The 12915-nt window shown below is 50.1% G+C and overlaps 1 protein-coding gene across 3 annotated transcripts in view; it reads left to right on the forward strand.

The window, feature by feature from the left end:
- The window catches only part of PSD2 (pleckstrin and Sec7 domain containing 2), a 50790-nt gene extending 40637 nt beyond the window's left edge, over positions 1-10153 (forward strand). Inside the window, exons 9-16 of one of the 3 annotated variants that reach the window (XM_037016345.2) lie at positions 1994-2084; positions 3158-3201; positions 4263-4453; positions 4622-4692; positions 5130-5287; positions 6125-6269; positions 6973-7116; positions 9866-10153. In XM_037016345.2, coding sequence (XP_036872240.2) covers positions 1994-2084; positions 3158-3201; positions 4263-4453; positions 4622-4692; positions 5130-5287; positions 6125-6269; positions 6973-7116; positions 9866-10075 — 1054 coding nt within the window. In that variant the 3' untranslated portion in view covers positions 10076-10153. The remainder of the gene's footprint in view (positions 1-1993; positions 2085-3157; positions 3202-4262; positions 4454-4621; positions 4693-5129; positions 5288-6124; positions 6270-6972; positions 7117-9865) is intronic. The other 2 variants (XM_037016349.2, XM_037016348.2) reach the window with 2 other exon arrangements.
- Positions 10154-12915: the final 2762 nt, after the last annotated feature.

The raw sequence follows: 12915 nt of genomic DNA on the forward strand, positions 1-12915 counted from the left end.
CACATCTTCTTCATCCATTCATCTACTGATGGACCCTTAGATTGCTTCTGTATTTTGGCTATTATAAATAATGCAGTGATAAATATAGGGGTGTGTGTATCTTTTCAAATTTTGTTTTCTTTGTGTAAATTCCTAGAAGTGAAGTTATTAGGTTGAATGGTATTTCTATTTTTAGTTTTTTTGAGGAACCTCCATACTGCTTTCCACAGTGGTTGTACCAATTTACATTCCCATCAACAGTGCAGGAGGGCTCCCATTTCTCCACATCCTCGCCAACACTTGTTATTTTTTGTCTTTTGAATAGTGGCCATTCTAACAGATGTGAGGTGGTATCTCATTGTGGTTTTGATTTTCATTTCCCTGATGATTAGCGATGTGGAGCATCTTTTCATGTGCCTGTTGGCCATCTGTATTTCTTCTTTGGAGAAAAGTCTGTTCAGGTCCCCTGTCCATTTTTTAATTGGGTTATTTGGTTTTTTTTGGTGTTGAGGTTGCCTGGTTATTTTTTGATTTTGCACTCCTGATGGCTGGTGAATGTTCAGTGTGTGTGTAAAACTCAGACAATATCAAAATTGCCATCATACTCTTCTGTTATGAATGCACACATACATGGCTACACACACACATATATATGTATATGCACATGTTGAATATACACACAGCCATGGGAAACACACTATATCAAAGCACACATAGAATCTTTTCTCCTTAACCCTTTGGAAAAGATGTAGAAAAATTCTTCCTTGTCAGCAACTTATAAAGCCTTATATTGTTGTTTTCTGAATTGTTTTCTGTGTTCCGTGAATGTACCACATGATATTAGTATGTTCTTTTTGCTATATTGGTGCCAAGGTCAATAAATTTGGGAAACTGTACATGGAGTCCTGTCCTTGGAGACTTCCAATGCACAAAAGCATGTAAATAAACTCATTATGAAATCTTTTTTGAGGGGATTCCTATTCCCACCTGTAGGTAAATCTTTGGAAACACTGCCTTATAGCAAACCTAAGTCCACAGAATCACACACCAGTGAGTATCTTGGGTTCAAGGGTCTTTGTCTTTATAAAGGTGGAATGCCACCCAGTGACTCCTCAAACAGATTCTGTAAAGAGAGTCTGAAAGTATGCATGTCAGGCATTGGGTTTGCAGGGCTGGAGCACTTTGCTACTTAGTGGTTAAAAAAAGAAGGCAGAACTTGGGGCTACAGTCATCCCTAGCTATTTGTCTGTTTGTGCCTCCTAGAGTGAAACCATTTGCTTGGGTTCCCTTGGTCTTAGCCCAGCTCAGCATGAGGTACCCATGTGTGTTGGTGGAAACTGAATTTTGATTCTCTTAAGACCAAACCCTCCCTCACTGCACCCACCTCTTGGAGGTTTGCTGCTCCTCTGTACAGGTGGGAGGGTGAGACAGTTGTGATGGGATACACAGGGCTTCTGCTCAGGAGTCAAGAGGCCTGGGTTCAAGTCCTGGTGCTATGTGACTGTGGGAGAGATAACCGTGGAGGAGCAGGTGAGAGTACGGGCTGTGGTGTCAGAAGCACTCAGCCCTTCCACTTCCTTGCTGTGTGATCGTGGGCACGTCACTTCACCTTCCCGCACCTCAAGTTTCCTTCCCTGCCAAATGGGGGTAAGAATAACACCCACTTCAAACTTCTCCTTGTTATGAGAAGGAAGTAAGATAATGCATGTCAAGTATAATACCTGGAACATGTTAGGCATCTGACAATGTCAGCTGTGACAATACTTCATCCAACCTGATTCCTTCCTCTGGGTTTGAAGAGAGCCCCAACCTCTCATGGTGCTTGAAGATCAAATAGAATCTTGAATGTGAAAGAGAGTTTTGCAAACTCTTGAAGACAAAGGGCAATCCAGGCAATTTTTTCTTTCATTACTGCCCTTGATGCAGCCTCATCGCTTCTGGCTGGGCGGGGCAGGCTGTGGGGGCCACACCAGCCTCCATCCCTGCTCTCAGGCAGAACTGTTTCTCCACTACAGAACATTGGCAAGAAGATGTCCTGCCAGCAATTCATTGCCAACTTGGACCAGCTGAATGATGGCCAAGACTTTGCTAAAGACCTGCTGAAGGTATTGCCTGCTGAGGGTCCCCGTGTCCCTAAGCTCGGTGGAGGGGAGAGAGGTCTCTGTCCCACTACATCTTGGGCCACCATGACTTTGGGACAGAATTAGAGCCCATCCAGCTCAACACCTGACTGTTCTGTGTTTCTTGACTTAGGTGCAGGGCAGGCTTTGTGAAATTTTTTTAGTGCTCCATTGTCATCATTGCTGTTGTGGTGATCCTCGACATTGCCACCAGTTGTCACAGATGATGCCACCATTACTAGCACTTTTATCACCAACACCATTACTGTCCTCCCCAAGAGGAAAAACCCACTCATTCTTCCAATATCACCAGGAATTAAGGGAATCCAGTTTTGTATTGAGACTGAAGCCTAGGGTAGAACTCTGCCTTTTCAGGCCTGGTCAGTTCTCTGCCTTGGAGGAAGAGAAGCAGGTTTTGGGGGAGTAGATGATAACTGCAGTTTCAGATAGTGGATTTGAAGGACCTGGTGATACCAGGTGGACAGTTAGATGATTAGTATGGAGGTCAAAAAATAGAGCATTGTCTCCATCACTCTTCTTACCATAGTTACCCTCTTTACCATCAACAAGCACTTGTTAAGAATGGATTTGTAAGTAAGACCAAACAATTCCAATCCCATTGCCTACCTGCCCACCTCTCCTTATCTACTCATCCACCCATCCACCTGTCCTCCCACGCATTCACCTCCCCAGCAACTCATTCACCTGCCCATATACCCACCCATTCACCCATCACCCACACATACACCCCCTATACTCCTAAACCTTCCCCCATGTATACTCTACATCCACTCATCCAGCCATTTCCCCACCCACCCACCCACCCACCAACCCAGCTACCCATTCATTGTCAGATCTGTCTACTCAGTCATCTAACAAATCATCCACTCACCCATTCCCCATTCATTCACCCATCCAACAAACAAGTATGAATCAAGCACCACTTTGCCCCACAGGCTGAAAGGTGCTTCCTCACTGTATCCACGTAGCTAGAGGTAGGTGGAGATTTCGTTGACTCTTCATCTAAACTCCTCTCTTTCTCATTTCCCCTCTCCCAGACCCTTTATAACTCCATCAAGAATGAGAAGCTGGAATGGGCCATGTGAGTAGTGCCCGTGGGCACAGGTATATGGGGAGAGTGAATCTCTGAGATGGGAAAGAGAGGTAGCTGGGAGTACGTGGAAGACACTCTTGTTACTCTCCATGGTGCTGATTTCTCCCAGCACAGGGCCCTGGTGACTCCTGTCCCACTGGCCAGCACCTCCTGTCAAGTTCCCCTTTGGGTTTGTTTTGACTGGTAGGAAGTGTGCAGTGTTTACATTACTGTGGAATAGACTGAACTGTGACTGTAGTTTCACGATGTTCACGATCGGTTTTCAGTACTGGGGATATTGCCGCTATTCCCAAATGATGATAGCTCTTTCCCCTTTGGGATGTCGGCAGGCAGGAGGCATGGGTCACCCTGTATGTCACTCCAAGAACATGACCATATTTAGGTGACGACTGCTCTTGGCAGTGGGAAGAGGTGCTGCCCCCTAACTTTCTCCCCTGTGAAGGCAGTGAGACCTGGAGGTGCCCAGCCATCTGGAAAGAGGTGTGGTGACCTTGTTGGTTGGGGAGACTGAGACGCTCCTGGGAAGAGTGGCCACCCTACCCTGCTGTGCGCCCCAGGACAGCCCGGGTCTTTGGATTCATGTAGAGGTTCTAGGCAGGGATTTTTAGGAGTCCCAACCCCACTGGGAAGAGCTGGCATTTTCCTTCCAGGGCTTCAGTGGGGAGCTTAGACTTTGGGGGCCTCACCTCCTGGCCTGCCCTCCCCCAGTGTGTCTGTGGGGCGTGGGCAGCTTCCGGCTGGCCATGGATGGATCACTGCTTCACAGGGCTGGGCATTCAGGGCTGGAGAGAGGAGAAGGAAGGAGGCCCGGGGACACTAAGATCTCCAACTTTGTGGTCATGGGTGGGGACTGGAGCTTGGAGGTCAGAAGACAGGGGTCAGCATGGAGACTGCAGGGAGGGGTCAAAGGTCTGTCTCTGTGATCTGGCGTTGGAACCTCGTTGTCTCTGTTGTTCACCTCCCAGAGGAGTGGTCGGTGGGGAGAGGGCGTGTAAATGTGGGGCTGAGGGCCCCCGTGGAGGCGGCGCTCAGGCCCAGTACTTTCCTAGCGATGAGGACGAGCTGAGGAAATCGCTGTCTGAGCTGGTGGATGACAAGTTTGGCACAGGCACAAAGAAGGTGACACGGATCCTGGATGGCGGCAACCCCTTCCTGGATGTCCCGCAGGCTCTCAGCGCCACCACCTACAAGCACGGCGTGCTGACCAGGAAGACTCACGCCGGCACGGATGGCAAGAGGAGTGGGTGTCAGGCGGGGAAAGGGCCGTGGGGAGGGCTGCTGGCGCTGAGGGGGTCTGTCCCCTTCGGCCACCCCTCTGGAATGCACACCCAGAGAGACGTATGGGGGGCATGGGAAGAGATATTGGTCTGGGTGGTTGCAGCCACACAACCCCTGACCCCCTCCCCAGCGCCCCGAGGGAGGCGTGGCTGGAAGAAATTCTACGCGGTGCTCAAAGGGACCATCCTGTACCTGCAGAAGGTGAGAGGCTGCCCCAGAGTCCTTTCCCAGGAGGGGCCAGCTCAGTCCTCCGTGCAGCCTCCGCTGTGCGGTACCCAGAGGGTCCCGGCCAGGACCCGGGGCTTAGGTAGATGTTGGGTCCCCACCCAGCAGGGGCTTGACTTGGGCCTACCAAGGGCTTTGATAGTTGCAGGGAGGGGCCTTTTAAATGCCCAGGGGCTCTGAGGATACCCAGTGTGAAGACCTCTTTGGGCCCCTCAGACAGATGGGCGGCTGGGAGGAGTGCCCGCAGTGGTTTGTTGGGTAGGCAGACATAAGAGTGGTGGGAGCTGCAGGATGGAGGGGGTCCAGGAGCAGGGATGGGGAGAGCAGGATGGCGAGGGTGAAGGGCGTGTGGGTCAGTAAACCAGACCTTGGTGGTGACAGGGCCTTGCCCACCCCCTGCCCTGCCTGTCCAGGACGAATACAGGCCTGACAAAGCTCTGTCTGAGAGTGACTTGAAGAACGCCATCCGTGTGCACCATGCTCTGGCCACCAGGGCCTCCGACTACAGCAAGAAGCCCAATGTGCTCAAGCTGAAGACAGCTGACTGGAGGGTCTTCCTCTTCCAGGCTCCGTAAGTAGGAGTGGGAGGCCCTTGACTCCCACCCTGGGCCCAGGGCCTGCACAGCCCCCCTGTCCTCATCTGCCCCAGGCGGGGCACCCTCAGGGTTCCCTGCACACCAGCCACAGAGTGAGTGTATCTGCTTGGCACAAACCAAACAGCTGGGGTCTCCTGAAGCTGTGGTCCCCAAGTGCGGTCCCCTCAACATCTCCTGGAAGCTTGTTGGAAATGCAGCTTCTCTGGCCCCACCTTAGACCTACTGAATCAGAAGCTCTGGGGATGGGCCAGCAGTCGTGTTTTAACAAGCCCTCCAGGTGATTCCAGTGCTCGCTCAAGTCCCCAGGTACTGGGCAGGTGGAGTCACGGGGTGGGTGGGAAAGACTGTCCATCCGCTCTCTGCGCCCCATCCTTCCGTGACTTAAGATGGGGGTTTCGTGTGTCAGATGGACTTAAAAGGAGGCTAGTAGCTGGGCTCTCAGGATGGGAGTGTGCCTGCTGGGTGGGGCAGTGGGCAGGCAGGGAGGGGGGCCCAGCTGCCCTTTGTCTCCCTGGGCCGCTGACTCAGCACCCATTAGCTCTGGGGCTACTGGCTCGGGACCTGGACAGCTTTATTTTCGCAAGCAGATCCAGGTCTTGCCCAGGCACTGGGGCAGAAGGGGGTCTTCCTGTTCAGAGGCGGCTGGGCCCGTCTAGCCCCGGCCACGCCATCCTCCCCCCGTCCTCTGCTCACCGTATGAAGGCACTGTGCCCTCTCTGTGCCAGGCTAGTGCTGGGTACTGGGTGCTGGCTGTGGGAGAGGAAGTCCTGTTGTGAGCAGCCGGCGCCCTCTCACCTCCTCTCTGGCCCCAGGAGCAAGGAGGAAATGCTGTCCTGGATCCTTAGGATCAACCTGGTGGCAGCCACCTTCTCAGCCCCCGCCTTCCCGGCTGCTGTCAGCTCCATGAAGAAGTTCTGCCGGCCCTTGCTGCCCTCCTGCACCACTCGCCTCTGTCAGGTCCGTGCTCCCGGGATCACAGCACCAGCCCCGACACCAGGCCCCCCATTCACAGCCCCTGCCTCAGCTCCTGTGCCATGCCTAGTCCTAGGCTAGGAGAGGAGGCAAACGGGTGGATACTGTCCCCCTTCCCCTGCTGCACCCCACCCCGCTCACAGATGGGAAGACTGAGGCCACACACATACACACATGAGGCCTGGCTGTGCTGTGGTGGGTGGCCTGCGTGCGCGTCTCTGCCAGTGGCCGTATATCCCATGGATGTGCGTGTGGGTCTGGGGGCATCGTGTGTGTCTGGGCATGATGTGAGAGTGTGGGCATCATAGAGCCAGGGATAGCCCAGGCCCAGCTGTCCCTTGGTCCAGTGCATTTGTGTATGCATATGAGAGTCCATATGAGCCAGGGGTGTTCTAGGTGATGGTGTGTCTACGTCAGGGAGTGTGTAGTGCCCATACAAGTGTGAGGGCTTCATCTCCGGGGCCTGCTGGGGAGCATGGACGGGAGCTGATGCCGAGGAGAGCAAGGGGAGAGAAGGTGCAAGGACGTGCGCTGAGGTCCCGAGCCCGGCTCTACCCTCACGCGCATGTGATGACCCTGACCAAGCCTCAGTTTCCCTCTGTTGAAGCAGATCTTGGCTGGACAGGATCAGACACTCCCATGTGACACCCGGAGAGTGGGACCTCACGGTCCAGGACTTGTTTTGCAGGAGGAGCAGCTGCGTTCTCACGAGAGTAAGTTGAGGCAGGCAACTGCAGAGCTGGCTGAGCACCGGTGCCACCCAGCTGAGAGGGGCGTCAAGTCCAAGGAGGCGGAGGAGGACCGGCTGAAGGAGCATTATCTCACCTTTGAGGTGGGTTTGCCCAGGGACAGATTGCAAAGGACAAGGCTGGGGCAGGGGGAGGAGGCCAGTCCCCACCTCTCACCACCACCGTCATTCCACAGCCAGAGGATCCTCATCTGGGGGTTCCCCACTTTGGGGGCTCCCCTGAGGCAACCATGAACCACACGTGGCACCTGTGGGCCAGTGTCTGCACAGTCCAGCTGCCAGTTGTTAATCAAACAGTTGCCCTCACTTGTGTCTCTCAGAGGGCACCAGAGGGTCCCACTGGAGACCCCCGGCTGCCCTCCCCACCCTTCCCCAAGGCTCATCTTTCTTTGCCTCTGCTTCCCCCACGGGCCCCGCTTTTCTAGAAGCTTTTACAGCCAAACCACAGAACTCTCAAGCCCTGTCCGTGAGACTTTCCTCCTTTTGTCTCATTTTCCTCTTCCACAGATGTTTATCATGCAGAGCGACTTAAAAACCTCTGCTTCGGCACCCACCCCTTCTCTCCGAATTCCTCCCTGCCCTCTCCCCTGCTTAAGCCTCGTGATGCTCTGCAAGGGGGGCTTGACAGGGCAGCGCCTGCACCAGGTGGAGGGTGGGGGTTGGCTTGGGGGAGGAGAGCAGGAAATGCTTGTCCATTTTGGACTAACCTGCACATGGGGGCGGACAGGCAGATGACAGAGAGACTGAGACTGAGCCAGGGAAGCCTCCGGAGCAGAAAGGGTAGGAAGTCACCAGTCTCAGTCTTTAGGTTTCTGCACTGATTTTTGTGGGGGACTGAGGAGATTTCCCAGGACAGGTACTGATGTTTTGAAAAATACAAAGCTTTATAGTTTTCCGAAGTCTTCTCAGATCCACTCTCTCTGCAGTGTAAGCCTAGGAATGGGAAAGCTACAGTGGCCTGATTTCTCGCTGACGGTCAGGTGCGAGTCTCTTCAGTTCCCTTGTATTGACTGATGTAATCCTTCTATCAACTCTGTGAAAGGGGCTCTGTTATTATTCCCATTTTACAGATGGGGAAATGGAAGCTGGCACAGGTCAGATCACTTGCCAGAGGCACCCCAGTTAAGCGCGGGAGTCAGGATCCTCACCGGGCAATGAGGGCAGCTTCCGAGCCCTGGTCTTCCTCACTTCTGCCTGGCCTCCTTGGTGGGGAGGGGCGGTGAAGCCCAGCGATGCAGGGTCTTTCTGCTCGTGTGGCAGAGCTGGGTGAGCACAGCGTCTCCTGTTCCTGCCTGCTTCTCCCAGGGCCCCAGCCTCTCCTGACTGTACTGAGGGCCTGAAGCTGAGTCCAGACTCTCAAACACGGCCAGATCTCCCTCCTAAATGTTTACCACTTTATAAGCCCTTTCGTAGATTATGACTGTACCTCTCTCTCCACGCCTTTACCAACACTGGACACTATCAAGTGTTTTAATCTTCACCAGTCTAATAGGTTTAATATATGGTGTTTTGTTGCTATTTTAATTTGGATTAAAGCATTTTTATGATATTTTGTAAATTTTGTGATATTTAAATTATCATAAAATACTATGATAAATACACATAGCATAAAATGTATCATCTTAACCATTTTAAAGTGTATAGTTCAGCAGTGGTTTTTGTGCACTGTTGTGCAACCGATCTCCAGAACTTTTTCACCTTCCCAAACTGAAACTATACCCGTTCAAAAACTCCTTATTTGCCTCTCCCACCTCTAGCAGCTGCCATTCTACTTTCTGTCTCTATGAATACTTCATATAAATGGAGTTATACAGAACTTGTCTTTTTATGACTGGCTTATTTCACATAATAAGCCTTATTTCCTGGCATAGTAACCTTAAGATTCATGCATGTTGTAGCATGTGTCAGAATTCCCTTCCTTTTTAAGGGCTGAATAATATTCCATTGTGTGTCTAGACCACATTTTGTTTACCTTTCCTCTGCTGATGGACATCTGGGTTGCTTTCATCTTTGGCTGTTCTGAATAATGCTGCTCTGAACATGGGTGTGCAAATGTGTCGTTGACACGCTGCTTTCAATTCTTTTGGATGCATATGCCCAGAAGTGGGATTGCTGGATCATATGGTAATGTCATTTTTCACATTTTGAGGAGTAGCCATCCTGTTTTCCACAGTGGCTGAGCCATTTCACATTCCCACCAGCAGTGCACAAGGGTACCGATTTCTCCACATCCTGACCAACCTTTATTTTTTTTTATAGCATTTATCCTAATGGGTGTGAGGTGATAATCTCATTGTGGTTTTGATTTGTATTTCCCTAATGATTAAAGATGTTGTACATCTTTTCATGAGCTTATGGCCATTTGTCTATCTTCTTTTGAGAAATGTCTGTTCATGTCCTTGGTCCATTCTTAAATTGGGTTGTGTTTTTGTTGTTGAGATGTAGGAGTTTTTATATATTCTGGATACTAGACCCTTATTAGATGTATTATTTACAAATATTTTTTCCCATTCTGTCAGTTGCTTTTTCACGCTATTGATTGCATGCTTTGATACACAGAAGTTTTGAATTTGATGTAATCCTATCTATTTTCACTTTTGTTGCCTATGCTAAGAAGTCACTGCCAATTAGTTTGGATTTTTAAAATTATAAGTGAAATTTCTGTGCATTCCCTTGCAATTTTTTTATTGGATTGTTTATCTCCTCTTTACTGATTTGTAATAACTCTATGAATATTAAGGAAATTAGTCTTTTGTCATATAGGTACAAATTTTTTGTTGCATTGTTGTTTATCTTTTGACTTCTTTTTGGCCTTTTTCTACCCCTTTTCCAGAAAAGCCGTTATGAGACCTATATCCACCTCCTGGCTATGAAAATCAAAGTGGGCTCAGATGACCTCGAGCAGATTGAGGCCCGGCTGGCCACCCTGGAAGGGGACGACCCTTCTCTCCGAAAGACACACTCAAGCCCTGCCCTCAGCCAGGGCCACGGGACTATGACTGGCAGCAAAGCCACAAAGGATACCACTGGGCCTGATACTTAGCTGGCATGGATAGGCAGGCCCCAGAGGCAGGCAAACGTCCCCAGAGGGGTCAGCGAGCACAATCCCAGCCAGGGGTCACGTGGACCAGCTCCAGGCAGTTGATGGGCAGTCAGAGGGGTTTGGAGAGCCCCATGGGCCTAGCAGACACACTGTTCATGGCATTGACTGTCTTGTGTCCTAGGGCTTCTCAGGGCCTCAGACCCTCTCCAGCCCTCACGTCCCTCTCCACCACGGAGCCTCATTTTCTAGGCCAGCTGTGCATACTCTAGACACCATCTCACTGGAGAAGCAGGAAGGGTGCAGGCTTCCCAGGCCGCCTTTTCTTGCAAGTTCCCCTCATCTCCCTTGCTTGAGGGCAGGTCTTGACTCCAAGGTCTTGGACCTCCCACCCTTTATCTTCCTTGTTCCTCGGAGTTGACCAGCAGCAGGTCTGCAGACCACCAGCACCATCCTCTCCTCCCTCCACTAGCAGCATCTGGAACTATGCCCTGTTCTCCTGCCTCCCATTGCAATAATCCAGGACCAGGGCCTGCTCCCTCAGTGCCACGCTGTCTGCACTCACATGTGCATCCACCTCACCTTCCATCCATTGAGGCCACTACTGCTTTCTTTTATATGGACATAAATGTATATATATAAGAATTATATATATGTATATATATATAAGGAACCCCTTTAAAGATGGTTTTGGAACTGATATCAGAGGATGAAATAAGATGAAGGAAGAGGCTATTTCAGAACTCCGTCTGTTAGCGAGAAGGGCTGCTCTCTGGGCTTCTGGTGGCCCTGACATTCTGGAAGGGAAGGTGGAGCTAGTGTTGACCTTTCACCCTGTTTCTACTCTTCCGGCTGACCTGTGACTATACTGCTCTTACAGTGATGCTTTGGAGTAAATCGTGTATGTGTGCCATCCCCTCTGTCCCACAGACATCCTGGGCTGCAAGTGGATGGGGCTATGGTCCTATTTATATTTTGGTCCTTATGTTGGTGCTGCCAGGTCTCTGAGCTTCAGAGGTGCCTCTTGTACAGATCTGCTATAGGAATAGAAGACATTCTGCCTTGCAAATAGCCACTTGTCAACAAGCCCAAAGATGTTTGGTGGGGGAAGGGTATGGAAGCCATTCATTCTTGGTCTTGGGAATAGGTGGGATGACAGTTGCTGATTGTTCTGCAGGTTGTTTTTTTTTTTTTCCCCACTCTTCTTGTGACTCAGAAACACGAGCTAAGGACATGTTTGAGAATAGAGAAATTTGTTACGTGATGATCACAGACTAGCATCTTTTAATCCCTGCATTCTTCAGACTGGCAAGTGGTGGGGGTGATGACACCCTCAATGCAGCTATGATGAGCAAATCCTTTCTATTTTTTAAATAGATTATTGTAGTTTGGCCAGCAATTTGACCTCAGTGGTAACACATTTAGTTAATAAGTCAACCTTGCAATTAAGTATGCAACATTTACAAGTACACTTGCATTTGATGCAAGGGATATGTGAGCTTGCAGAAAAATGTAGTGATTTAAATCCAGATTCTTTAAGTTGGGTTAGCTGAAGTGTATTTTATAACCAAACCATCTGGCCTCTTTGTTTTGCAGAGGGGAAGTAAATGTTCATTTAAATGAAATTGAAAGAGCAATGTGGCAACATAAAAGAGCTCTCTGTACTTTCTCCACTGCCTCAAAGTGGAGAAAGTTTAGGGCCAGCTTCCCACCCTCTACCTCTTGAGGGTGGGTGAGTGAAAGCAGAGGAGCAAACTCCACCTGCTGCAAACAGACGTGCTTCCCTGAACACTCCTTGTGTCTCCCATCAGTAAAAAAATTTTTAGTTCACTTTCTTAATTGTATAATTATTTATTGTAAATTATATACATGTACTACTGTACTAAAATATTATGTACATTATAAAACATACACAAAAATAGAAATTTAAAAAGATGAGATGAAAATAAACCTAAATCAAAGTTCTAATATTTTTTTCCTGCATTCTAATGGACTATCATGTTTTCCCCACTTGTTCCTAATATGCCCGTTTACCAGGACCGTTCAGACCTAGGGGCTGGTAGACTACAGGTGGGATGCAGTAAGTGGTTTGTGCCACCCGGTGGTCCAGGGAAGTGGCCTCGGGCTCAGGGATTCCTGGGCTGACCCTTGGTGACAGTCTCGGGCCTTCATGCTCATTCAATGAAGGTCAGCAGCACTGTGCAGGGTGCAGGGGATCCTGGGGTGAGAAAAGGGTTGACCAGCAACCTGTCCACATGTGGCTCACAGTCTGGTGCAGATGGGGACAGGAAGTCCCCATGATCACCTGGGACTCTGGGAGGGCTGGGGAGATAAGCCAGAAGCGACCTGACAGAGAGAAGAAGGATTTGGAAGACTGGGGAACAAGACTGTGACTCAGGAAGCTGCTGGAAGCCGCTGAGAGCTCCTGGGGGACAGGGTGGTGGTAGGGAAGTCACTTAACAGGGCTGTACCTCTTCCTCACAGATGCCCCTAAGGCAGGAACTTGAGAGGCAGAGTGAAGGCCTTTCTGGCCACACTTGCTGGTCATGAAAAGGTGAATAGGTTCACCAGGAGGTCATTCAGAATTATTTGGGGTCACATAGAGGTCAAGGGGTTCATTTGGAATCATGGAAGTGGTTTCTGACTGAAAATTCAGAAGGCAACAGCAACTCAAGACCCTCAGAGGGTCAAATCAGACACCAAGCGGTCATCCAGAATTATTTGGGGTCACAGAGAGGAGTTACTGGCTCTCAGAACATTTTAAAGCCAACAGCAAACCCTGAGCCAGTAGAGGGCTCTGGACGAGATTATCAGGCGGGGCTGGGAGAGGTCAGTAATTTTCA

This window comes from Manis javanica, chromosome 14 (assembly GCF_040802235.1).
Source record: "Manis javanica isolate MJ-LG chromosome 14, MJ_LKY, whole genome shotgun sequence".
NCBI classification, from domain to species: domain Eukaryota; kingdom Metazoa; phylum Chordata; class Mammalia; order Pholidota; family Manidae; genus Manis; species Manis javanica.